General features: G+C 35.3%; 1 protein-coding gene across 15 annotated transcripts in view; it reads left to right on the forward strand.

Annotated features, from left to right (window-relative positions):
- The window catches only part of MARCHF7 (membrane associated ring-CH-type finger 7), a 60,925-nt gene extending 33,196 nt beyond the window's left edge, over window positions 1-27,729 (forward strand). For 4 of the 15 annotated variants that reach the window (XM_042948909.1, XM_042948907.1, XM_042948905.1 and 1 more), the window contains exons 3-10: window positions 5,728-5,917; window positions 7,226-7,312; window positions 7,554-7,721; window positions 10,539-11,646; window positions 14,200-14,369; window positions 18,889-18,998; window positions 22,176-22,289; window positions 23,843-27,729. In XM_042948909.1, coding sequence (XP_042804843.1) covers window positions 5,728-5,917; window positions 7,226-7,312; window positions 7,554-7,721; window positions 10,539-11,646; window positions 14,200-14,369; window positions 18,889-18,998; window positions 22,176-22,289; window positions 23,843-24,001 — 2,106 coding nt within the window. In that variant the 3' untranslated portion in view covers window positions 24,002-27,729. Of the gene's footprint in view, window positions 1-5,727; window positions 5,918-6,571; window positions 6,648-6,748; window positions 6,977-7,225; window positions 7,313-7,553; window positions 7,722-10,538; window positions 11,647-14,199; window positions 14,370-18,888; window positions 19,022-22,175; window positions 22,290-23,842 lie in introns of those variants that run through there. The other 11 variants (XR_006205498.1, XM_042948910.1, XM_042948911.1 and 8 more) reach the window with 11 other exon arrangements.
- Window positions 27,730-27,813: the final 84 nt, after the last annotated feature.

Raw genomic sequence — 27,813 nt, forward strand, 5'->3', positions numbered from 1 at the left:
AGTTTTGTTGGTTGTTTCCTTTGCTGTGCAGAAGCTTTTTATCTTCATAAGGTCCCAGTAATTCACTTTTGCTTTTAATTCCCTTGCCTTTGGGGATGTGTCGAGTAAGAGATTGCTACGGCTGAGGTCAGAGAGGTCTTTTCCTGCTTTCTCCTCTAAGGTTTTGATGGTTTCCTGTCTCACATTCAGGTCCTTTATCCATTTTGAGTTTATTTTTGTGAATGGTGTGAGAAAGTGGTCTAGTTTCAACCTTCTGCATGTTGCTGTCCAGTTCTCCCAGCACCATTTGTTAAAGAGACTGTCTTTTTTCCATTGGATGTTCTTTCCTGCTTTGTCAAAGATTAGTTGGCCATACGTTTGTGGGTCTAGTTCTGGGGTTTCTATTCTATTCCATTGGTCTATGTGTCTGTTTTTGTGCCAATACCATGCTGTCTTGATGATGACAGCTTTGTAGTAGAGGCTAAAGTCTGGGATTGTGATGCCTCCTGCTTTGGTCTTCTTCTTCAAAATTATTTTGGCTATTCGGGGCCTTTTGTGGTTCCATATGAATTTTAGGATTGCTTATTCTAGTTTCGAGAAGAATGCTGGTGCAATTTTGATTGGGATTGCATTGAATGTGTAGATAGCTTTGGGTAGTATTGACATTTTGACAATATTTATTCTTCCAATCCATGAGCAGGGAATGTCTTTCCATTTCTTTAATTCTTCTTCAGTTACCTTCATAAGCTTTCTATAGTTTTCAGCATACAGATCTTTTACATCTTTGGTTAGATTTATTCCTAGGTATTTTATGCTTGGTGCAATTGTGAATGGGATCAGTTTCTTTATTTGTCTTTCTGTTGCTTCATTGTTAGTGTATAAGAATGCAACTGATTTCTGTACATTGATTTTGTATCCTGCAACTTTGCTGAATTCATGTATCAGTTCTAGTAGAGGTGCATACATTTTTTTGAATTAATGTTTTCATTTCTTTCAGTAAATACCCAGTAGTGGAATTACTGGATCAAATGGCATTTCTGGTTTTAATTTTTTGAGGAATCTCTGTACTGTTTTCCACAGAGGTTGAACCAGTTTGCATTCCCACTGTCAGTGCCCTAGGGTTCCTTCTCCATATCCTCCCCAACACATATTTCTTGTGTTTTTGATTTTAGCTCTTCTGACAGGTGTGAGGTGATACCCCATTGTGGTTTTGATTTGCATATCCTTGATGATTAGTGACATTGAGTATCTTTTCATGCACCTGTTGGCCATCTGTATGTCTCCTTTGGAGAAGGGTCTATTTAGGTCCTCTGCCCATTTTTAATTTGGTGGTGGTGGTGTTGGGTTGTATAAGTTCTTTATATAATTTTTGGTTATTAACCCCCTATTGTATACATCATTTGCAAATACCCAATTTGGTATGTTGCCTTTTTGTTTTGTTGAGGTATAGAAGTGATTTTGGGGGCAGGGGTGGGTAGAGTCCCAATAGCTTAATTTTGCTTTTGTTTCCCTTTCCTGAGGAGACATAGCTAGAAAAATGTTTTTACAGCCAATGTCAAATTATTGCCTGTATTTTTTTCTTGGAGTTTTATGGTTTCAGATCTTACCTTTAGGTCTTTAAATAATTTATTTTTGGGGCGCCTGGGTGGCTCAGTCGGTTAAGCGGCCGACTTCAGCTCAGGTCACGATCTCGCGGTCCGTGAGTTCGAGCCCCGCATCGGGCTCTGGGCTGATGGCTCAGAGCCTGGAGCCTGCTTCCGATTCTGTGTCTCCCTCTCTCTCTGCCCCTCCCCCGTTCATGCTCTGTCTCTCTCTGTCTCAAAAATAAATAAAAATAAATAAATAAATAAATAAATAAATAAATAATTTATTTTTGTGTATGATGTGAGAAAGTGGTCCAGTTTCATTCTTTCCCATGTAGCTTACCTGTTTAGCCAGCACCATTTGTTAAAAAGACTGTCTTTTCTCCATTGTTTCTTAAAAAAAATTTTTTTTTTGCACTTTTATTTATTTTTGAGAGGCAGAGCATAAGTGAGGGAGGGGCAGAGAGAAAATGAGACACAGAATCCGAAGCAGTCTCCAGGCTCCCAGCTGTCAGCCCAGAGCCCGACGTGGGTTTCAAACTCAGGAACCATGAGATCATGACCTGTGCCAAAGTCGGATGCTTAACTGACTGAGCCACCCAGGTGCCCCTGTCTTTTCCCCATTGTATATTCTCTCCTCCTTTGTCATAGATCAGTTGACCTGAAAGATGGGATTATTTCTGGGTTCTCTATTCTGTTCCATTTATTTATTTGTCCGTTTTTGTGCCAGTGCCATAGTGTTTTGATTACTATACCTTTGTAGTATAGTTTGGAATCTGGGAGTGTGATTCTTACAGCTTTGTTCTTCTTTCTTAAGATTGCTTTGCCTATTCTGGGTATTTTGTGGTTCCATACAAATTTTAGTATTATTTTAGTTCTGTGAAAAATGGCATTTTGATAGAGATTGCATTAAATCTGTAGATTGTTATGAACATTTTAACAGTCTGTGAGCATGGAATATCTTTCCATTTCTTTGTGTCCTCTTCAGTTTCTTTCATCATTGTTTTTATAGTTTTCATTGTACAGTTTTTCACCTCCTTGGTTAAGTTTATTCCTAAGTATTTTATTATTTTGGGTGTAATTGTAAATGGGTTTTTTTTTTTTTAAGTTTCTCTTTGTAGCTGTATTTTTTTTATAGATAATTGTTTATCAAATTGATGAAATTACCTTTTATTTCTAGTTTGCTGAGAATTTTTATCAGAAAGGGATGTTGGATTTTATTAAATGCTTTTTTTTTCATCTGTTGGTCACATGATTTTTGTTTCTTTAGCCTTTTAATGTGATGGATTACATGGATTGATTTTTTTTTAATGTTGAACCAGCCTTACATATCTGGGATAAATCCCTCTTCGTTGTGGTATATGATTTGTCTTGTACTTTCTGAATTCAGTGCTTTAGTATTTTATTGAGGACTTCTGTGTGTCTTCATGACAGATAGTGGTTTATAGTTTACTTGTTGTTTATTATGTCTTTGTCTGGTTTTGGTATTAGGGTAATGCTGCCCTTATAGTATGAATAAAGAAGTATTTTCTCTTCTGTCCTCTGCAGGAGATTGGAGAGAATTGTTGTATTTTCTTCCTTAAATGTTTGGTAGAAATCACCAGTGAACCCATGTGGGCCTTGTTTTCCCTGTTTTGGAAACTTAAGTATTGACTTAATTTATGAGTTGTGAGAGTTTTTAAAATATTCTGGATATAAGTTTCTTATTAAATCTATGATTTACAAATAAGTTTTCATTAATGTTCTTTTTTTACTGCACCATCTTAGTAATAAGATCAGTTGTGTTGGCAGTGTTTTTTAGACCTTAGAAATCTTGAACAAAAATTTTTTTCGCATTATTCATAATAGTCAAAAAAGTGGAAATAACCCCAAAACTACTTTTAAAGCATCCATTATCTGAAGGGCAGTATGCTTTGGAGATAGACTAATTTCCTATTTTATTTGCCCACCAGTAGTTCCAAATTGTTAAAATAATTAAGAATGGTAAAAATTTCAGACTAAAGGTATTTGAACGGTGGACCAAGTTGGTAGGAGCCCAAAACAGTTTTGATTTTGATTTTAAACCAGCAGAAATACTGGTCAGAACCTCTGTTTTTCCTTTCCATATATTGATATTAACAAGCACTTTTGTCTCTCGGATGACATATAGGCTGCATGGGCTGCATTTTAGAGTGGGAAGTCATGAAAATTGTTTCCTGAACAGTGAGTGTGTCTTTACCCACCAGTAGCCAGTGCCTGAAAACAGAATTGATACTCAACTTTTTGTTCATTTCTCACAATGTCTCTAAATTTGATGAGTTTTCATCTCTTATAATTATTCTGTTCTCATTGCTTTTGTTGAAAGCACTTATTTCCTGCTATTTCAATGACTTCATAGTTGATTTTCCTACTTTCTGTTATTCCGTTTTTTTCATCTTCCACAATGCTCTAAGGATCTAAGAAGTGGTTGATCCGATGGTATTTTCTCCTTTAGTAGTTACCAAAGTCCAATTTGCAGAAGTGCCATTCAGTAACAATTTGGTCCATGCAAGAGGGGAAAAATAAGGAAAAGATATTATACGAATAAAGTTTATTCACTTTAAAAGTCTGTTTTATTCTATTATGTTGTCATGTTTGAGGAGTATATAAAGTGTCCCTTTTAAAAGTTGGAGTGGGATTAGATGGTATTTGCTAATCTAGATTTCCTTGCTTGTCAACCTGGCAATTCTTTCTAAATTTTAAATTAAAACATCTTTATTTTGGTCTCTGAAATCCAAAGGTCTTAGAATCAGTGGTCTATATAACACATGGTCCCTAATACCCTGATGATGGCACATAATAGTTTGGTTGTGAAATATCTAATGAATTTCGTCTCTAATGCTACTCCAGTTCATTCATTGAGGCTCTGTGGAGGACTTGGTGCAGAAGGCTTGTGAGACCAAATTTGTACTAAGCTGAAGCCACATTGAGTTTGCAGTAGGGATGGGCAAGGGATGGATGAACTCTGGATCTGGCCTGTTCCTACTTATTCAGCTTTGCATCTTCTACTTTTCCATGTGTGCAAGGCTTATTTTGTACAGGTACCCTGAACAAATAATACATAGTTCCCTGAAACCAGTATGCTTCTTGTAATTGAAGCATAATAGAAAAGGACACTTTTTTTTTTTTTATTTTTTTTTTAACATTCATTTTTGAAAGGCAGAGACAGAATGCGAATGGGGGAGGGGCAGAGAGAGAGGGAGACACAGGAGCAGAAGCAGGCTCCAGGCTCTGAGCTGTCAGCACAGAGTCCAATGCGGGGCTCAAACTCATGGACCACGAGATCATGACCTGAGCCAAAGTCGGCTGCTTAACCAACTGAGCCACTCAGGCGCCGCGAAAAGGACACTTTCAACAATTATGTTGGAATATGTTCTTATTATTTAAGTCTACATATTTAAAGGGATAGATTAATCCTTTTTCTTTTTATGCCTTGCATAGAATAAACTGCTTTAACCAATTAAAGAAGTAGGAGGAAGTGAAATAGTTTGTACATTCTGAGTAATTTTTGTATTACAGGTTGCTATAACTTGTGTGTGTATATTTCTGTGTTCAAAGAGAAAACCTTGAGCTAAGAGTTTTAATATATACTATGTTTACTATGTATATGTTTACCTGTTTCTTGCTTCACTGATGAAAAAAATCCAGATACTAGGATTTTTTTTTTAATACCATTTACATTCTGAGAAAAATACAGAATATTTCTGGGCATTAGATCCAGGATACATTTTTTATTATTTGAAAAATCTTGTTTTTATAGTAGAGTTTTCATAATTTATATATTATTTTTTTGGTGTTCTGTTCACCTTTAGGAAAGGACATAGGTTTCTCAGGAGTTTGAAATATTAAACCAGGAAAAAAAATGATTGTAAGAATTTTGTTCCTCAGTTTTTTCTAACACAAGTATTTATATACAGTTACATAGTAGATTTAATCTATATCAGATTGATTACCTAGCAGAGTATAATTACAGTATAAAGTAAAGGGACATGTGAGTAGAAAGGAACAAAAAACTATGAAAAACCTACATAGTAGAAAAATGTATGCTTGTGAGGAATGAATTGAATTCAGAATAAATTAGTAGACTGAATACAAGCATTTTGTTCCGTTACAACCGTTTTTTGTTGTTGTTTTTTTTTACTGATAGTCTACATCAGCATCAGCATCACCATTTCAGTCTACTTGGTATAGTGAATCTGAGATAACTCAGGGAGCACGCTCAAGATCACAAAACCAGCAACGGGATCATGATTCAAAAAGACCTAAACTTTCCTGTACAAACTGTGCATCTACCTCTGCTGGGAGAAATATTGGACATGGTTTAAATGCCGTATCAGGTAAGAGTTAAATTTGTGTAAGGGTTATTATATATGCATTATGGACTAAAGCCCTTTTACCAAAACTTAGTGTTATTAAACAAGTTCTGCATGCAAGAGTGGGTCAAAAATGTAGTGGAGATTTCAAAATCTTATTAGTGCTGAAACTAAAATTAACTCAGTTTGGATTTTCTTTCTAAATTTGATACAAATTTCCTGTACAAACAAGATTAACATATTTTGGTTAATTAGAATAGCTGATCTGTTTGGTAATCAAATTGGTAAAAATGACATGTATTTTGCTGGTTATTGTATAGGAGGTCACTTTTTTTTTTTTTTTTAATTGTTATACTAGGGAAGCCAAATTTACTGATACGTTAACATTCCCTAACCTAAGCGTATCTTTTATAAATGGTGAATATTGTGTTATATACTTATATTGAGAAAAAATAGAAATTCTTTGAACAAAAATAGTTGATGGTATTCTATTTGGAGTTCTATATATAAGGAATCTGAAAGCGATGATTCAATTCTAGACCTCTGTATGGCATTGGACAAGTCACTTAACCATTCTGGGATTTAGATGCCTTATCCATAAAGTTCCATGCATGGTATTTTGTACTCACAGACATACATTTATTGCACAAATTGAAAACATCTTTTCTTTTCCTTGAGGGGGCAGATGAGGCTCCCTCCTCACTTAGATTCCTCTTCAAATGAAACACTAGGAAATGCCTGAGATAGTTTTAAGGTGAGACAGAGTTTGTGATGACACAATTGGAGATAAAATTCTTGAAATGCATTTGTATTATCATTTGAATTAGTGTAAGCGATTCCTTTCTATTTTGATAGGCAGGACCGCCTGGGGAAAGACACTGCCCATCTGAAGAATATTAAGAGTAGTGTGATGGGGAAGAGCAGACTGTCCTTAACATTGTAGACAAACACCATTGTGCACAGATACTTTTGGTCTCTTCTACTCTGTGAAGGCATAGCATTAAATACCCTGGGCCATTTCCCTTAATGAGGAGGAATCAATAAGGCTATTGGGACTAGGAAAGGAAGAACCAAAATTTCAAGGTAAATAGTTAGGGGGGAAAGTTATCAGACTTATTTTTAATTTATTTTGTTAGATAATGATTTCATTTAAAAATTTAGATTATGATTGCAACAGTACGTTAATTTTTACAATAAGTGAAGCAAGTGTGATGGCAATGATAATATTTCTGATAAAATATCTTCAGTGGCTATAGTAAAACATCTTCCATTTTGACATGGCTTGATTTTAATTTTGGCTGTTCTCCAATATCAGTTTCATTGACTTTTCAGGAAATTCTGCATCTTTGACCAGCTTTGCATTTTGTTCTGGAATTATTTTACATCAAGCTCACATGGTATGGTCAGGTGTTCTAGAAGGTGACTGAGACATTGGCATCATGGATGGGTGGTAAATTGTAGTGTTAGAGAAGAATATTTGAGTAGGAAACAATTTTATAAGTGATGAGTTCATTAGTGAATAATTTTATGTTTTGCTGAATTTTGCTTCTGATTACATCTATGTAACAAATCATGATAACCTCCCTGTATAATACCACAGAATTGTCATCAGAAATCTTGAAAGCATTTTCTGAATTAAAATTTCTTCCATTATTTTAAGAATCTTCTTGGAGGCATAATCAAGTTCCTAGATCTTCATCAATGGTACTTGGATCATTTGGGACTGACTTGATGAGAGAGAGAAGAGATTTAGAGAGAAGAACAGATTCTTCCATTAGTAATCTTATGGATTATAGCCACCGAAGTGGTGATTTCACAAATTCATCATGTATGTATAAATTGTATTATTATGTATAGCTTAATAATGTTACATTTTCCTCTGTGTATGTATTATTAAAATGACAGTACAAGCGAATACATGAAGCGCATCTTACGGAGATTTCAAAATAGCTTAGTATGTTTTTATACTGTATACTAGCTTATTTATTTTTATACTTTAAAAAATAAAAAGCTTAAAATAGATGTACAGTCGTATCTGGATTCTGCCTGCTTATAATTTTCTAAAAGTATATGTTGGGGCACCTAGGTGGCTTAGTGAGTTAAGTTTCCTACTCTTGGTTTCAGCTCAGGTCATGATCTCACGGTTCGTAAGATCAAGCCCTGCATTGGGCTCTGTGCTGTCAGTTTGGAGCCTGCTTGGGATTCTCTCCTCTCTGACTCTCCCCCACTCTTTCTCTCTCAAAATAAATAAATATTGAAAAATACTTTATTAAAAACTATGTCGTAAAGTATACTAAATAATTTTAGCATACCCCAATATCATTTGCGTTATACAGTTGACCCTTGAACAATGCAGGGGTGAGGGCACTGGCCCCTATCTGCCCCTTCCTCCAGTGCAGTTGAAAATCTATGTATATATAACTTTTGACTCCCCCAAAACTTTACTACTCATACCCTACTGCTGACTGGAAGCCTTACCAAAAATGTAAGCAGTTAGATAACATATACTTGTATGTATTACATAATGAATTCTTATAATAAAGTAAGCTAGAGAAAAGAAATTATGTCATTAAAAAAATCATAATGGGTGCCTGGGTGGCTCAGTCGGTTAAGTGTCTGACTTCGGCTCAGGTCATGATCTCGCAGTTTGTGAGTTCGAGCCCCGCATTGGGCACTGTGCTGACAGCTTGGAGCCTGGAGCCTGCTTCGAATTCTGTGTCTGTCTGTCTCTCTTTCTCTCTCTGTCTGCCCCTACCCGCCCTCCCCAAAATAAATAAACATTAAAAATGTTAAAAAAGAAAAGAAAAAATCGTAAGAGAAATACATATATAATGCCTACTGTATTTACCAGAAAAATCTGTGGATAAGTGGACCTATGCAGATCGAATCCATGTTGTTCAGGGATTAACTGTATAGTATAATAACTACTTAATGGTAAATTTCTGACCTAACTAAAGCTTGAAATCAACATTTAATTTAGAATTACTTTTGTTTAACATGAATGTGCTTTTATTCATTCAGTTGAAATAAAGACCCACACTATTTCTGTCAGTGTATTAAGGTTTTCAAAATTAAATGTCATAAAATAGTAATACTAAAAAACAAAAGGTGCTTATTGAAGTTGAGAGATCTAGCAGGCAGAAGTGGAGTTTGATTTACATAGAAGAAAATACATTTGTTTGGGGCACCTACGTGGCTCAGTCAGTTAAGTGCCTGACTTGATTTTGGCTCAGGTTATGATCTCAGGGTTCTTGAGATCGAGGGCCTGTGTTGGGTTCTGTGTGGACAGCACAGAACCTGCTTGGGGCTCTGTCTGTCTCCTCTCTCTGCCCCTCCCCCGCTTGTGTTTTCTCTCTCAAAATAAATAAACTAAAAAAAAAAAAAAAAATTGTTTTAGGTAATCTCTTCACCCATCCTGGAGCTCAGACTCACAACCCCATCAACTGAGCCAGCCAGGCACACCCTGTGTAGGTTATTTTAAATAAAGTTATTGGGGCAGTCTTTGCCTTGACCAATGATCAATGAAGACCTCTTTTTATTTGTTTGGTTTTAGGCGTATGAGCTCTAGTATATAGTATCAGTGGCATCCAGGTTTGAATGTCTAAAAGTATAGGGTAGAGTAGATTTAGCCACTAACAGTTTATCCCTTCACAAAGGTCCATGTGTTAGCACAGTATCAATCTCACTCTTTAAGCTAAGTGTGTGGTTGAGAATTCTTTATAAAGGAATGCTGTAGTATTTCTCATCTCATTTTAAGGTGTAGAACCACCACTAGTGGGCTCTATTCTGACTCCTAGCTTCTAGCAAGTGTTGAAAAATAGAGTTATGTCTGATAAGTAACAGAGATAAGAACTTGAAAGAAAAAAGATTGGAGGAATTTTTAGCTGTCAACCAAGGTTTGCCGTAAAATTTTAAGGATGATAATATTTGTATGAAATAACTTTTATACTTCTTGCAGTGTAGGAAGAATCTCCAAAACACTGTCTTCCTAGGATTATTTTGCCATTATTTATTGTAAGAGTCCTTTACAGTGAATTCTTTGGCTCATTGAAAATTTCTTATCCATTTAGAGGCACCTGGGGGGCTCAGTCGGTTAAGCATTCGACTTTGGCTCAGATCAAGATCTCATGGTTTGTGAATTTGAGCTCCACATCATTCTCTCCGCTGTCAGCGCAGAGTCCACTTTGGATCCTCTGTCTCCCTCTCTCTCCCACACACGCTCTCTCTCCCACACACGCTCTCTCTCAAAAATACCCCCCCACACACACACGCACTCTCTCTCAAAAATAAACATTTAAAAATAAAATAAAATTCCTTATCCATTTAGATGTTAGATATTTACCATATCATTTTCTGATTAACAGATTCAGACTGTTATACCTTCATTAATTTAGTAGATTTAGATGTTTGTCTCATTAGCCATGATACATTTCTTTCTTTTCAGTTTGGAGTGTTGACTTAGCAGTATAAAAAGAGAAATACATTTATGTTTTTTTCTGTAATAGTAGTTAAGCTGTGTATTCATAATAATAGCAGTATTGGTTTGAATCCAGTGTTTCATTTTGCAAATATTAGTTAATAATTCTAAATTTAATACTCAAAATATTTCATGTAATTGGTTATCTTTCTTTTCTTTCAAAAATAGATATTCAAGACAGAGTTCCTTCTTCATATTCACAGGGAGCAAGACCAAAAGATAACTCAGTGAGCACTTTACAGTTGAATACATCATCCACAAACCACCAGATGCCTTCTGAACATCAGACTGTACCATGTTCTAGGGACTCTAATAGAAATTCTCTAAGGTCAAATTTTTCTCCAAGAGAATTGGAATCTCCCCAAAGCAGTACACAGCCTGGATTTTCTTATCTTTCAAATAGAGATGAAGCCTCAACCATAAGCAGTTCAGATAGGGTTGGTTCATCTCAAAGATCATTTCAAGAATCTTCTGACAACGAAGGTAGACGTTCAACCAGAAGATTGCTGTCACGTATAGCTTCTAGTATGTCATCTACCTTCTTTCCCCGAAGATCTAGTCAGGATTCCTTGAATACAAGATCATTGAGTTCTGAAAATTCCTATGTTTCTCCAAGAATCTTGACAGCTTCACAGTCTCGTAGCAATGCAGCGTCAGCTTCTGATGTTCCCGATAATAGGGCATCTGAAGCTTCTCAGGGATTTCGATTTCTTAGGCGAAGATGGGGTTTGTCATCTCTTAGCCAAAATCATAGCTCTGAGCCTGATTCAGAAAATTTTAACCAAGAATCTGAAGGTAGAAATACAGGACCATGGTTATCTTCCTCACTTAGAAATAGATGCACACCTTTGTTCTCTAGAAGGAGACGAGAGGGACGAGATGAATCTTCAAGGATACCTACCTCTGATATACCACCTAGATCTCATCATATTTTTAGAAGAGAATCAAATGAAGTGGTTCACCTTGAAGCACAGAGTGATCCCCTTGGGGCTACTGCCAACAGATCACAAGCATCTGCAGCATCGAGTAGTGCTGCTACGGGTGGCTCCACATCAGATTCAGCTCACAGTGGAAGAAATACAGGAATAACAGGGATCCTTCCTGGTTCTTTATTTCGATTCGCAGTCCCCCCAGCACTTGGAAATAATTTGACCGACAATGTCATGATCACTGTAGATATTATTCCTTCAGGTTGGAGTTCATCTGATGGAAAAAGTGATAAAACTAAAAGTGCACCTTCAAGAGACCCAGAAAAACTGCAGAAAATAAAAGAGAGGTAAATTTGAATACCTGTCATAAGTCTGTAAAGCAAGAGCAGATTAGAGGAAGAAATCTTTTTTTATTTTTGAAGGGAGAAAGCACATGAGTGGGGGAGGGGCAGAGAGAGAGAGAGGGACAGAATCTGAAGGGGGGCTCTGCAGTGAGCCTGATGTGGGACTCAAAGTTGTGAACTGTGAGATCATGACCTGAGCTGAAGTCAGATGCTCGACCAAGTGAACCACCCAGGTGCCCCAGAAATCTTTATTTCTAAAATGGCTTCTCATAACAAGAAACATACCGGAAATTTCTTTCCTTAAAATTTATACCCACTAAGATGTTAAATTCTCAGAGGTAAAGTGGATGAGAATTAGTAATGAAGATAGGCACTGGGGGTGTAGATTGCATCAAGAAATAGTCTGAAGATTATTTTTAACCAGCTTTCAATACAGCTTTTTGCATAAAAAGGCAAAAAATCTTAATGTCTCACCCTGTTCCTTGGTAGACCATTGCTAAGTAGAATTGATAAGGGACCCCAGGGGTTTATAAATTATCAAAACTATCTGTCTTACCCTTTAGTAAGATTTATTTACCATTTATTTGTATATCTCATCTCAGACTCTTCTGGAATGAGATAAAATAAAATCATTTGCACAGATTTTGTTTTTGACGTGTACATGTACACAGAATATTCTTTGTATATTGATTTGACAGAAATAGTAGTTTAAATTTAGGACTTAGAATCTTTTTATAAGCAAATACAATCTTTGTACAGTTGATTATTTAAAAATCTCTGGTAAGAGTGAAGAGATGAAAGATCAGAGATTTCAGTCCCAACTTGATTGTTTATTTTGTCATTTTAGTGTACTTAGTTTTTCCATCTATTAAAATAATTTTTATTGTAAAATGGATTAGGATAGTTCATGTAAAATATAGGAAGACAAGACTTAGGTAAAGCTAAGGTTGTGGGGTGTTTTAACTTGTTGCTTTTTCTTCTTCATAAATAACTAATGTAATGGGATTGTTGGGAAGCATAGTTTTTACTATTTTAGATTTTTTTATTTTTTTAAGAAGAAATACATTAAAATGTAACTCTCTGGGCATAAAGAGAGTCTGGGTTGTTGGATATTAGGCTACTACATTCCCTTTTTTCTTTATGTAGGACAAATTGTAGCATGGGACTATTCTCTTCTCACATTTGAAGTTTGCTATTTTTCCTTTCTTGATAAAAGATACCCTGGTAGTCTTAGCTTTAATGTCATAGTAACTCCCTCTGATTATAAGCTGTCTGCTGATAAATGTAGTAACTATTATATTTCCTGTGTTCAAAGTTAGGTTAATTTGAGGGCAGTGGTTCAACAGAGGGCAAAGCATTAGTTTGGTAATTTCCAAAGAGAAACAAATTAAGCCAGCACCACCGTGTCTGGTTAGATTATAAAGCAGTATTTGTTGGTTATTTTGTCATAGAAATAGTGTGTGGGTATTCCTTCATTATATATTTTTTGCTAATATGTGATTTCAAGACACTCCACAAGTAAATTAATACAAGTCTAAAAAATTGAAACTCTTAAGTAAAAATAATTGAAAGTATAAGCCAGAGAAAGTTAAATCTGAAGGTAAAACATAAATATTTATGCTTGAGGTTATATCTCTGGCTTAACCAGACCATGATAATCACCTAACAGTTGTACATCTAATCCTCTTTCCATACATCTTTTTGCTGAATTCATTAGGAACCTGTATCATCCAGGTTGTATTTTAGTAACAGTTTAGCATTCAGTTGTAATTTACTGAGTTACTTCTTTCATGCCAGCAATGGACTAAGGCAATAAGCACTTTAACAAACATTAAATATTTGTAAAATATATATATAAATGGCTATCATTCTGCATTTAAATTAAGCAGTACATGTGGGCCTGTTAGAGGACATAGGTTAATGAAAACTGCTTCACACTTTAAAAGCCTACTCTGTTGAAATGAGGATGATTAAATAAATAACATTGCTAGGGGTGGGGGAAATGAATAAAAGTCTTTGTTCTTTTACTGTGATTTAGCACAAAAAGTTTATCAGTTTAACCCTATGTGGTTCTGATAGCATGTAAGTGAAAAAACACAAGCCCGGATTTAATTTTTTGAAGTTGTCCTAAATGTTTTTTCGGAGATGGGGGAGGAAAGTGCTAAGTATGTAAGTACATTACCTTTATACCATTGGAACTGAAGTAGTCTACGACACTGTAGAAATTAAAATTTCTTGGCATATTTGTAAAGTGATTGTGAAAAATAAGGTGTGATACGAAATAAGTGTGATATCAAAGACAAAATTACTTAAATCCTTTGAAGGTAAATAATAGGATATCCTGTTTCATTTACCTTTAAAACAGTTATTGTCATTTTCATTCTCATTGAATTGGTTTTTAATGGTGGTTGGAGCTTTTTATGGTTGTTTGCTTTTTTTCTACTTAGAACATGAATAGAAATAACAAAAATATTGTTTGAGATTATGTATGATTTGAAATGACCAACCAGGATAAGTTTTGATAGCTGTATTTACAAGATGTTCCTTCTTTTCTAGCCTCCTTTTAGAGGACTCTGAAGAAGAAGAAGGTGACTTATGTAGAATTTGTCAGATGGCAGCTGCATCATCATCTAACTTGCTGATAGAGCCGTGCAAGTGCACAGGAAGCTTGCAGTATGTTCACCAAGATTGTATGAAAAAGTGGTTACAGGCCAAAATTAACTCTGGTAAGATTTGCCTTTTTGTGTGTTTTGTTTTTGCAATCTTTCCAAGAGATGCACGTACATATACGTTTTAGTTACCAAATCTGATTATAATTTACTGATTGTCAAATTTATACTCTTATCAAAAGTATGGTAATTAATTTTTGAAGCAAAAGCATTAATGAACTTCATTAATCTTCAAAATTTAATGTATTGTACTGTGGTTTTTTTTTTAAATATTACTTCTTTTGGGGCGCCTGGGTGTCTCAGTCGATGAAGTGTCTGACTTGGGCTCATATCATGATCTCAGTTTGTGAGTTTGAGCTCTGTGTCCGGCTCTGTGCTGACAGCTTAGAGCCTGGAGCCTGCTTCAGATTCTGTGTTTCTTTCTCTCTCTCTCTCTCTCTCTCTCTCTCTCTCTCTCTCTCTGCCCCTCCCCCGCTCGCGCGCGCTCTCTCTCTCTCTCTCTCTCTCTCAAAAGTAAATAAACATAAATAAATAATTAATTTTTGAGAGAGAGAGAGAGAGAGTGCAAGCTGGAGAGGGGCAGAGGGAGAGGGAGACAGAGAATCAGAAGCAGGCTCTAGCCTCTGAGCTGTCAGTGCAGAGCCTGATGCAGAGCTCAAACTCAAAACCATGAAATCTTGACCTGAGCTGAAATCAAGAGTCAGACACTTAACTGACTGAGCCACCTAGGCACCCCTCTTTTTTTAATGTTTATTTATTTTGAGAGAGTGAAATTTAATTTTAAAGTTGAGAGAAATTTGTTAGACCATGAGTACCAGAGGATATAAGTAAAAATGACTCCTAAGGTAAGAAGGGTGGGAAATTAGATGAGATTAGTAAATGTGCACAATTTTAAAAAATTTGTTTGTTTTGAGAGAGAGAGCAAGCAGGGGAGGGGCAGAGAGAGAGAGAGAGGGAGGGAGACACAGCATCCCAAGCAGGCCCTATGCTGTCAGCACAGAGCCCCACACGGGCCCGAACCGTCAGATCATGAGCTGATAAGAAGAGCCAGATGCTTGACTGACTGAGCCACCCAGGCGCACCAGTGTATGCCATTGTATGAGATTGATGGTCTAATAATAGTTGGTGACAGGAAAATAATTTGTGAGGTAGGATGGCATTAATACTGATTTTTTTTTTTTTTTTAATTTTTTTTTTTTTTTTCAACGTTTATTTTATTTTTGGGACAGAGAGAGACAGAGCATGAACGGGGGAGGGACAGAGAGAGAGGGAGACACAGAATCGGAAACAGGCTCCAGGCTCCGAGCCATCAGCCCAGAGCCCGACGCGGGGCTCGAACTCACGGACCGTGAGATCGTGACCTGGCTGAAGTCGGACGCTTAACCGACTGCGCCACCCAGGCGCCCTGATTTTTTTTTTTTTAACATTTATTTATTTTTGAGAGACAGAGCATGAGCAGGGGAGAGGCAGAGAGAGGGAGGCACAGAATCAGAAGCAGGTTCTGGGCTCCGAGCTGTCAGCACAGAGCCCAATGTGGGACTCAAATCCACGAACCGCGAGATCATGACCTGAGGCGAAGTCGGACGCTCAACCGACTGAGCCACCCCGGTGCCCCGTTAATACTGATTTTAATCATCATTTTGGAAGACTTGGGTAACCTGTTCAAGCTGGAGATTATGAGGCTCCTGGGAAAAATTTGTTTGTAGCTAGGTAACCAAGGCCTCCTTTGGGGTAGGGAGGTTATGTTTTCTTTTAAACTAGCCTGATCCCAGTGCTGTGGGGGAAGACCCATCTCACCTGTTGCAGCTTCTTAGCTGTACGGTGGTATGATAGCTTCTTGGCTTTATCATGTCCTGGGCCGTTATCAAGATTAAATGAATGTTCAGCATGGTAGCATTTGTTCTTGACACTTAGTAAGGGCCCAGCAATGTTAGCCATTACCAAAATGAGAAACAAGTTGACTCACCTTCTAATACATTTGCAGTTAGACATTTAGCGTTGTGTAGGCAGGAAAACAGTTGATACAGTGTGTTAAGAACATTGTTAGGCCTAGATTGGAATAATGGCACTAAAACTTAACTGAAGGATCTTAAGTTTTTTTAACATTGGTTCTCAACCTTGGCTGCTGATCAAAATTATCCCTTAGAGTTTTAAAAAACATTGATGCCTTAGATCTACTTTTGAATGTTCTTAAGTAGGTCTGGGATTGGGCCTCAGATCCATTATGAGTAAAAGTGAGTAATTCTTACCACATAAGGTTGTTGTGAAGGTCAAATGAGATGACGTTTATAAATAGTTTCTCACAGTACTGGGCATGTGGTAAATACTCAATTAGATGGGTGTTACCAGGTTATTAATAAGCTTTCTAAGATATGATCAGATGAATATAAAGATCTCAAGAACTGAACCTTCTTGATAAATTTTCACAAAGGCTTTCTCATACTTACGTAAAGACCCCATCTAGTAGAAGATTCATTCTGGTAGAGATTGATTTTAAACATTTATTAAGCAGCTGCCACGTATGGACTGTTAAACTCTCAGGGTATGCGAAAATGAATAAAGCAAGTCTAGTACAAGTTGAGGCGAATGCAGTCAGGGCAGTCAGGGCCTACTGAATGAGGTGGGGTCTTAATGGAAAGAGCCCTAGATTAAACATGTAGGGATAAATGGGCTTTTCTGAGCTGTATATGATCTACTGAACGTTGTTCTATAAGTCACTTAATTCCTAGAAGAAAAAACATGAAGCACTAAAACGTGAAAGAATTTGTACTAAATGATCTCAGAGGCCCGTATTTTATAATCACACTTCTCCTGCTTCTGAATCAGAGAATAGTTCTAAGAAATGTCTGATAAATGTAGGGCGCCTGGGTGGCTCAGTAGGTTAAGTGTCCAGCTTCGGTTCAGGTCAGGATCTCACCATTCGTGAGTTCGAGCTCCACCTCAGGCTCTGTGCTGACAGCTCAGAGCCTGGAGCCTGTTTCAGATTCTGTGTCTCCCTCTTTGTCTGTCTGTCTGTCTGTCTCTCTCGCTCTCAAAAATAAACATTAAAAATTTTAAAAACAAATGTCTGATAAATCTCTTTCACGTTCTTTGTTTTCCATCAGTCATAGTATGGACTTATCCTGAATTTAGTTCAGTGGTACAATATTAATTGTCTTTAATTAAAATATTCCAGATGCATTTTAATTTCAGTATCTCTATGTATGTTAGACTCCTAAAACAGCAACAACAGCTTGGTTTTAATCATATACTGGAAATACAGTGACTATCTTAATGTAATTTGACTACAGGACATTTTGAGACAACAGAGAACATACTACCTTAGAATAGCACTCACTTTCTGTTCCAACTATTTTCAAAAGAAAATGTATATAAATTACTGCTGTCTTAGACTTTATGCCAGATTTTACTGTTTAAGAGCTTTAAGAGCTTGAAGGCAGAGGTTACTACTTTTCTTTTTCCTTCTAAATCTTGGCATGTAACAGTCAACAAATGTTAATTGAATCTAAACTTCTACCCTGTTAATCACATGACTTCTCTGCTTTTAGGATATGTGTGTGTGTATATATATATATATATATATATATATATATATATACATTTTTTTTTTTTTTTAGGATATATATACATATATATACACACACTTTTAGGATATATATGTATATGTATATGTATATTTTAGTTTAAAGCTGTCTAAAAATAAGCATGGGGGAAAATGGCTATATGTTTAATTAGACAAAATTACCAATGATTTAATTGGAGCCAGAAGCTTAGGAGTAACCAGTAACTGCATATTGGACAGAAAGAACTGTTTTTCCTTTTGTGATAAAATATATATAAAGTAAAATTTCCCTTTTGACCATTATTACATGTGTAATTCAGTGTCATTGAGTATGTTCAGAATGTTGTGTGACCATCACCACTATCTACTTCCAAAATTTTATTATCACCCCAAAACAAAAACTCTTCATCCGTTAAGCAGCAGCTCCCACCTCCCTTTCTCCTGAATCCCTGGTAACTTACTTATTTTCATCCATGTTGTAGCATGTATCAAGACTTTGTTCCTTTTATGACTGAATGGAGCTGTTTTTACCTAGACAAAGGTGGATTCCTTTTGTTCCCTCCTAGCTTACAGGGAATGCACATTTCTTAGAGGACAAAACGTCTTAGGTATATATTGTCACATCAGAGATACTGGCCTGGATATAGGTAACTAGTTGTTTGGGATACTACATTATTTAACATTGTTTTCATGGCATCGTGCCAAGGTACTTAAATAAGAAGCGGGAAGTACAGATGATGTTCCATTGTCAGCTTCCCACCATCAAGGATGGGGTAGCATGCATTTCTGGAAGGAAAAAAACAGACACCTAAATAATGGGCATAAGCTTAGGACCTGACAAGCACGTTAGTGTTAACCAGTTGTTATTTTAGGAGACCTTACCAGGTTTATGGCAGTAATGCAATCTTCCTTCCTTTCTCCCTTTTGATTCTCTATATTCTAAGCTTAAAACTTTACAAGGAATAGTATTTTGTGGAGACATAGCAAACTAAGTTTTCCTTTTAATTTTACCAGGTTCTTCATTAGAGGCTGTAACCACCTGTGAACTCTGTAAAGAGAAGTTGCAGCTTAACCTGGAGGATTTTGATATTCATGAACTACATAGAGCTCATGCAAATGAACAAGTTAGTATATTTTGCCTAATTTGGTAAGTGTCTGTTCTATGCTTAAAGGACAACTCTTGAAGAAAAGATTAAATCATGGTCAGAAAACCTGCATTAAAATAATAATAATAATAATGTTTTTAATATAATTCTGTTACCACATTAGGTATTATATGATTCTATAATTTTTCATTTTCCCCCTAACTTTTTAAAGCACAAGGCACATAACAAAGTCACAAATTTTAAGTGTAAGGTAAAATTCATCATATGCTTCCTAAATAAACCTAAAAATAAGGAAAGCTTAGGAAATGGGTCCCAAAGTAGGCATGCCAACCTTCTCTCCCCAGAGCTGTCTCAATTGTGAATGCCTCTGAGTACTGGAAAATAATTGAAACACCAAACCCCAGATCTGCATCCTGTTTTTTGTTTTGTTTTTTTTTTATGTTAGGAATAATTTTTTATGTGCCTATATAATCCCCTGTTCTTCCTCATGTCTGATTCCCTCTACCCTCCCCATTCCGCTTCCATCTATATGTTGAACGAGTTATCTTATGTGAAATCATTTATTCCAAGTTCACATTGTTTTTCTTTCCTTTGGTATTTGTATCACTACAAATACATAATGTCAGGATTTCTCTGATGATTCTAAAATTTTATTTCATGTATTATCCTCTCATGTCTCAGATTTTTTTGGTATGTATTGATCTCTCCTTCCCTTCTCCCCCCATTGATTGGATCACTAATTTTTCTTGAAATTTAGAGCTCAGTATTTTTTCCTTTTTAAAGGAAAATTCAGGTGGGAGATGTTGAAAGATTATGAGGATAACTCTAGGGCCATACTATCCAAATGTGCTTATTAGCATATTTGTGATAAAAAGAGAGGTGATGGTGACAGAATGCATGAATGCTTGAAAAACACCTTTTAAATGAAGTGTTTGGACACTTTTCTCCCTTTTTTATTAAAGTGAAGTTTATGTAATGTAACCATTTTAAGGTGAACAGTTATTGGTACTAGTACACTTGAGCACTACACAACCATTACCTCTCTCTAGTTCCGGGACATTTTCATCTCTTCAAAATAAAATCCTGTACCCATTAAGTAGGGGATCCCTATTTCCCCCTTCTCCCATCCCCTGGCAGCCACCAATCTGTGTTCTATTTGACTTTGTCTATTCTGGATATTTCATATAAATTGAAACATGCAATATATGATCTTTTGTGGACACTCTTTTTAAATGTGCGAATATAGATACCCTTTGAAAATCTGATTAAAACCAAGGAACACTCTTTACAAAATATACATAGACACAAAATCTGCATATAATTTAAGGGACTCCCAGATCTCTTGAAGCTAATTGCCTAGATCCAGGTTAAGAATCACTGATCTAAGGAATGAAAAAAATTAGTTGATATAGTACAGATGCTACTCTAATACTGGTTATTGTTTTATTCCTTAATGAAGCCAGTTGTCCAAAAGGAGTACCACTTTCAATAAGGAATTGTCTTAAATTCTTAAGGAGTCTCTCTAGACAGCTAGAGTTTTAAGTTTTTAAGTTTTTTAAGTTTTTTTTTTTTAAGTTTTTTTTTAATGTTTATTTTTGAGACAGAGACAGAGCATGAACGGGGGAGGGTCAGAGAGAGAGAGAGAGACACAGAATCTGAAACAGGCTCCAGGCTCTGAGCTGTCAGCACAAAGCCCGATGCGGGGCTTGAACTCACGGACTGCGAGATCATGACCTGAGCCGAAGTCGGCTGCTTAACTTAACCAGGCGCCCCCTTAAATTTTTTTTAAATGTTTTATTATTTATTTTTGAGAGAGGGAGAGACACAGCGCAAGTGGAGGAGGGGCAGGGAGAGAGGGAGACAGAATCCAAAACAGACTCCAGGCTCTAGGCTGTCAGCACAGAGCCCGACCAGGGGCTCAAACTCACAAGCCGTGAGATCATGACTTGAGCTGAAGTGATATGCTTAACCACCTGAGCCACCCAGGCGTCCCTAGACAGTGGTATTTTAAAGAACAAGAAGAAAGAGTATGGAAAGATGCAAAGAAATTTTTATTTTTTTCCTCAAAATCAGAGTAGGTTTCAAAGAATGGTTTTCTTCCATTCTTTCTGTAGGTACTCCATCATGTCTCTTGAAGGTGGTTCTTTGGCTTTTCAGTACAGCCAAGAGTATTTTTATTGTTCTTCAAGGATTTTAATGACCCACCTCTTAAATAATTGAGAGGCATTGAGAAATATTAGGTGGAAAATGACAGTCTTGATGAAGCTTTCTGGCTTTAACATCTTTGTTCTTGGTGAATCATGGATTTTAGTGGTCTGACAGATACCCTCATTTTAAATGATTAGTTTATAATACATTTTAATCTTCTGGATGCATGATTTCCTTTTAAGTTAAAAACAAAGTTAATGAAGTGAAGCATTTAGAGAAACTTTTAATTTCAAATTTGTTGAGTATTCTGAAGAATCTATAACCAGTTACTTGCTGAAGTTGCCACTAAGAACATAGATTTCTTAAGTTATCAAAATATGATACAATTTAGAGATCACTGTGTAACAGTTACAGAAGAGATTAGATTTTTTAATAGCACTATATTCATGATTTGTTTTCTTAGCTTCAAAACCAACAGAACAGCATTGAACCAAAGATCTATTTTTACCCATTGCAAATTTCTATGTGAATGATATGAGGAAGTTACTTTACTACCTTTTTTTTAGTTCATTTTTATATTTAGTGTTGCCTTTAAGTTAATTAAATTACATGAACAACCTGTCAGAATAGGATTTTAGTCACATAATGTATTGATTTTTGCTGTAGATGAAATGGTAATTTTTAAGCAAATAGTTACAGCTATCTGTGTAATGAAATCAGTTTTCAGCTTTATGTAGAACCAGAGCATTCATTCCACCATCAAATGATTTTTCCCACTTTTATATAAATCATTACATAAAGGAAGACTATATGAGAATGAAAAGGTTATTCATACACCTATTTGAATACATTATATGGCAATTAGTGAACTTTTATGAAACTATGAAAGACAGCTCTTTCTTTTTCAATAATTGGCATTATACTCTTCCTAGGAGCTGGATGTAAATACATTTCCTCTAGTTTATCGGTATGCTATAAGTATCAATCTCAATTCTACTAATTTTTCATTCTTCATTTTTTTTTTTCTCGCTTGCTTTCCTGTTGAAGGCTGAGTATGAGTTTATCAGCTCTGGTCTCTACCTAGTTGTGTTATTGCACTTGTGCGAACAAAGCTTTTCTGATATGATGGGAAATACAAATGAACCAAGCACACGTGTCCGAGTAAGTAATATTGGAGTTGGGGGAGCAGGGAGGGTGTGATGCAGCAAGTGTTCGCTTTGGAAAGCAGATTGTCTTACATGTTTACATTTAGTTTTCTTTAGGGAGCTCTTATATTAAAATGTGCCTTGAAAATAAAGATAATGTAGATTTAATGGGAATTGCTTTCTTCCTTCTTTATCAAGCAGGCTAATTTTTTCAAAAAGCTATTTTTAAACAAGTAATTTTCTAGCTCTTGAAGGTAATTGGAATATATTTTAGTGAAAAACAGGGATGGAATTGAAAATACCTAGGGAAAATGCTCTTTTTCATTTGGGAGGGAAAAAAACAACTCATTATTAAATTGAACTCCAAAAACCAAAAGAGTATGGGAAATTAACTTCAATTTCATTTGTTACTATCCTGTAAAAGATTAGCAGTGTACTAATTTTTAAGTATTCATATTACTAGAAACTACTTAAGATATGGACTATTGTGTGTTTACTCTGTACACTCTTACCTTAATGTTAACACTTGAGCTAGCTGTCTCTTAGGTGCTTATGAGTATAGGATGCTACTTACCTCAGTGTACCATAGGAAATTTATACTCTCTGCCTCGCCCAATTTGTGTGGCAGGGGCTAGGGTCTGCATCAGTACTGTAGTATTGTGAACACTTCATATCTTGAAATGTGTTCATAAACATATACTTCAGACTATTTTTTAAATATTCACTTTGTTAAAAATGGAGCCAAATTTCTGGTGAGGTGTAATGTTTTTGTTTTATCTTGAAAATTACCAAATAATCAAAATTACCAAATATATATAGTTTGGAAATTGGTAAAACATTTTTCTGTAATCCTCATGTGAACATTCCTGTAAGCCATTTGATAGATTATTATCATTGAGAGAAAAGAGAATGAACTATCGAGCATTTATAATTTGAGCGAAGATCTCTGGACTTTTAAGTACTTTAGAAATCGTAGTACCTAAATATAGTAGATGCCATAAGATGATTTCCTAAAAGGTAACTTATCTTTTCAAAATGAATAAACCTTTATATAAAGCATATAATTCATGCCTTTGTAAAAGGTACAAATTATTAAAGTGGAAGTCATTTTCACAAATTTTTTTTAAGTATCGAAATAAATGTAATACATCTGGAGCTATCAAATTTAGACAGGAAGATAAAATTGTTCCTGTTTTGTTTTTTTGACCCCTAAGAGTGTTCATTTGTGTCCACATTGTAATGGTTTTAATTTTTTCTCCATAATTTTTTGAAGTGTTGTATTTATGCAAGACAGAAATGCCATTAGATAAAATTATTTTATTATAGCAGCTTTCAGTTTTTACATGATTCATGATTTCTACATGACCATTTATATAATGGTGATTATATACAACAGTTAAAAAATATTTTAAGCTTGTAATTTTTGATGTGGGGGTAGAAAGACCCCTATTTTAAAGGCTTAAATGGTGTTTGACTTTTTAAAGTAGAAATGAATCTCCTATACTGATTCTCTTTTTAGATCAATTTGCAACATTTAAACTACTATATTTCTTTCTGCATTGTTTCTAGTTTATTAACCTTGCAAGAACTCTTCAGGCACATATGGAAGATCTCGAAAGTAGGTGGAATTTCCCCTTCCCAGACTTGTTGAATTTCTTTTGCAAATTAAATCCACAGACCAAAACCTTACTGTATACGCTTTCTACCAAATTAGAGCTTCATTTATAGGCGTAGTAATACCATAATAACTGATTTGGGAAAGATGGGTTGGGCAACTGACCTTTTTCAAAGCATATTTTTAAAAAATAACAATTTTAAGGTACAGAAGGATATATTTTAACTAGTGTTTTATTTAAAATTTTTATTTTTGATCGCCTTAATTTTAATCAAAAAGAAAACTTCTGGTCAAACCACACTTCTAAATCTGTTAGGTGTGTGTGTGTGAGAGAGAGAAATTTTGTTATTCATCTTTGTTAGATCATTAAAAGTTTTCCCTGGGTTTGTGTATAGTTCTAGGAAAATAGGGGTGAAAGATTCCTAGTTCTGAGTCCGTAACAGAAGCCATAGTTTTTTTTTTGCTCCTTGTTCAGGTCCTCATGGACCTTTAATAGGCAGCCAGCTCCGACAGCAACTCCAATCTCTTAAGATCACGTTCCAGCATTAGGACTTCTGCCTGGGCTCCTATGTGAAGGCACTTAATGCCCAAATCTTTACAGGCATCTGCACAGCTTAACCTCAGAGTCCTACAACCTCCAGGGTGCTTCGTACCAGGTGGGCACAGATATTGGTGGCTCTGAAACAGTTCCTGGGAATTCAAGATTACCCTACCTATTGTACTTTTTCACCCAAAGCAACTGGCTCCCCACGATCAGATTCCATTACACTCTTTGAAGTGTTTTAAAATATATATTCTCCACTTGATTATTCTCTGTACTCATCTTCAAAACACTTGTGGAGTGTTACCTGTAGTGTGCGTGTTTTTTTACCCTTTGAAGTAAAGTTTGAGAAGGACTTGGTCTTCATGAGAGCCTTTTAATTCCTAGAATATTCTAAGACATGGGTTGTTGTCATTAAGTTTGTACTATTTTTAAGTTTTGAAAGGATTAGAGGTACAACCAGATGCCTTTTCACAGTTTAGTATGTGTGAAAATGGTATATAAAGGAGTCTGGTATATAAAGTGGGAATTCATTTGGTGTACATCTTTTTTTTTCTTTTATATAAACTTCTTCACATCCCTTATGTTACCTAACACAAAGATCTCTTTTAGCAAATTATAATTCATACTTTGCCAGATGTGATGGTAGTAATTTGTTTTAGATGATAGTAATATTTTCCCCAGATTGCTTTACTTTTTTTTAAACTAACATTTAGTAGTTTCCTAAACATAGCAATGTCTACTGCCAACATGTAAGAAAGACGGAGGTGAAATATACCCAGATTCAGCTGAGAGTAAAAGCTGTTGTGGGTGCTACAAGCTTACTCCTAAGTACCAGAATATTAATGTATTCTAAAAGTTGGTTCTCACTGAATTTTCTTCTCTTGTGGAGTTAATTGAAGAGAAAACATGAGAAGTTCTCTGAAAAACTGTTTTATTTCTTAGTTTGATATTTCTCCATAATATAGCATAAAACTTAACCATAGGATTTACTCATTCATGAGCCAAGTATATGCTTGCTATCATTTACTAAAAATGGATTGAAGATTTCTGCAAGATAAATTGAAACATGAAAACTTAAGTTTCATCCATACATGTAGGATGTTTTTGTTGATTCCATTTGTTGGGTGCTCTTAAATATTGGGTCTAATATTAATACAAGAAGAGTATACATTTAACCTTTCTGCCCTTGATAATAGGGGAAATGCTGGTTGGGTGTTTATTTTAGTGAATTCCATTTTCCTCAACACGTAACAGTTTAGAGAATCCATAGTTTTATACTTAGGTCCCTCCTATAGACATTCCAGGATGTTTATTTTAAACTTCTGAGCTACTACAATGGCTCTTAAATTGAAGTCAGAAATGTTACAAACATGATGTTTCTGACAATGTAGAGGCATAGGAATAATCTCAAAAGTTTTTTACTAAATCCAATTGTTTTAACTTAGGCTGTGTCTATATAAAAGCTTTTTGGACTAAATAGAGCTTTTTCTTGGCATTGTATAGACATAGCTTTGATGTAAATTGCAAGAATACCCATAACCTATTCTGTGTACATTTTTTTTCATTCTCATCGGATGCATCAAACATGCAGCGGTAATAAACCAGATTCTACTCAGGTGTGTGAGAGCACTTGCCTTAAGTTCATTTTTTTCTCTAGTGTCTAAATCATTAGCTACTGTGAACACAGGCTGATCTCAGAAGCTTTTTAGAAGACGTTCTTGAAGCACATTTTTAAGCATTCTCATTTTTATAAAAACTAACATAAAAAGATGTTGGGGTGGGAGCATTATGGATGGGCATCACCCACAGTCAAACCACCCCTAACCCTGTCATAACTTATCATTTTGACCAAACAGAATACTAAATTGGGTTTTTTTATTTTACAAGTCATTGCTGTTCTGGCTTCATATTTATACGTATCCATTCTCATCCCCCTTAAAATCATTCTTGATCATCCTGTTTTCTTTCAACAGCTTCAGAGGATGATTCCGAGGAAGATGGAGACCATAACAGAACATTTGATATTGCCTAACTTCATATAAGACAAATGGATGATCTGTGAACAAGTGTTTATTAAAACTGGCAATTACGTATGATTTAATTTTGTGGGGAATGCCTATTGGAGATATACATAGATATATCTAGATATATCTATCTATAGATAGATATATCTAGATATATCTATATATATTCTCAAGTATTGCTGAATTAAAAATTCTCCTGGACCTTTTAACATGGCCAATGAATCTGATGTTTATAAACTGGTCATCAAAAGTATTTTTCTTTTCGGTGAGTGGGAAAATGTTATCCTTGTTTTAAATATCTAAGTAATGCTGATGACCCTTTTTTGTGTTTTGATTACTGTAGTCATATTTATGAAAAAAAAAAATGGTTCATGTTTTTAGTTTCTTGCTAGTGAAAAAAGTGGGACAAAATATGCTTTTGAAATAAAATGGCACCTAATTATTTTTCTTTTCAAAAATGCCTTAAGTTACAGTCTCATTTTCATGATCATTTGCTTCCAGTGTTTATAAAAAAAATAATTGGGAAGTTATGAAAGCATTATATATTAGGTTCCCAAAGTTAATACGAATCCTAAATTCACTTAGCAATAAAATCTAATTTTTAAGAAGTATATAAATATAAAATGTATAAATGATGGATAAATTTTTGTATTGATTTGCAAAATGCAGATTATATTTGATAAGCCATAGTATGTAGATATTCCTTTTAGGAGTATTACAGCTGTAAATTATATTGGAATTGCCCATCAAATGCTATTTGGGAAAAAAAATTACTGCAATCTCAAGTTAATGGAATATTTTTAAATCCCACATTTAAAGTTTAAAACACTGGTTTTCAATGTGTTTTTTAGTGTTGTCACTTCTTTATAGATAAATACGATATAAATAACCTGTTTGGATCCTGGTCGTTTTTAACTGTTCCTTGGTAATTCTGAGCATTTATTTACTGACTTAATATTTTTCACCACTTTTGGAGAACAGATGAACATCACCTATTCACCATGAATAGATCTACACCATGGTCAGGAGTTGTGTATAAAGTTTCATAACACTGTATATATTTCCTCTGTCAACACCCTTTAGGATATACTTTTAAACACCTTCAGGTGGTTTCAGATTAAATAGTCTTATGTTATGGCAACTAACTACATTTTCAGAACCTAAATAGAAACCATGCAATTTCTCAAATGTGAATCAACAGTTTGCCCACACTTAGTTTGTTTGTCTTAATGTAAAACCTTGGCTGGAAATAAAATGCATACTGATTGATTTACTTTATAGTTTGAAATGTTTCCTTTTGAACTGGTGGTGCTCAAAGTAGACTTCAAACCTTAAAGCTTTTTTAAGAAGTAAAACC

Source organism: Panthera leo, chromosome C1, assembly GCF_018350215.1.
Source record: "Panthera leo isolate Ple1 chromosome C1, P.leo_Ple1_pat1.1, whole genome shotgun sequence".
NCBI classification, from domain to species: Eukaryota; Metazoa; Chordata; class Mammalia; order Carnivora; family Felidae; genus Panthera; species Panthera leo.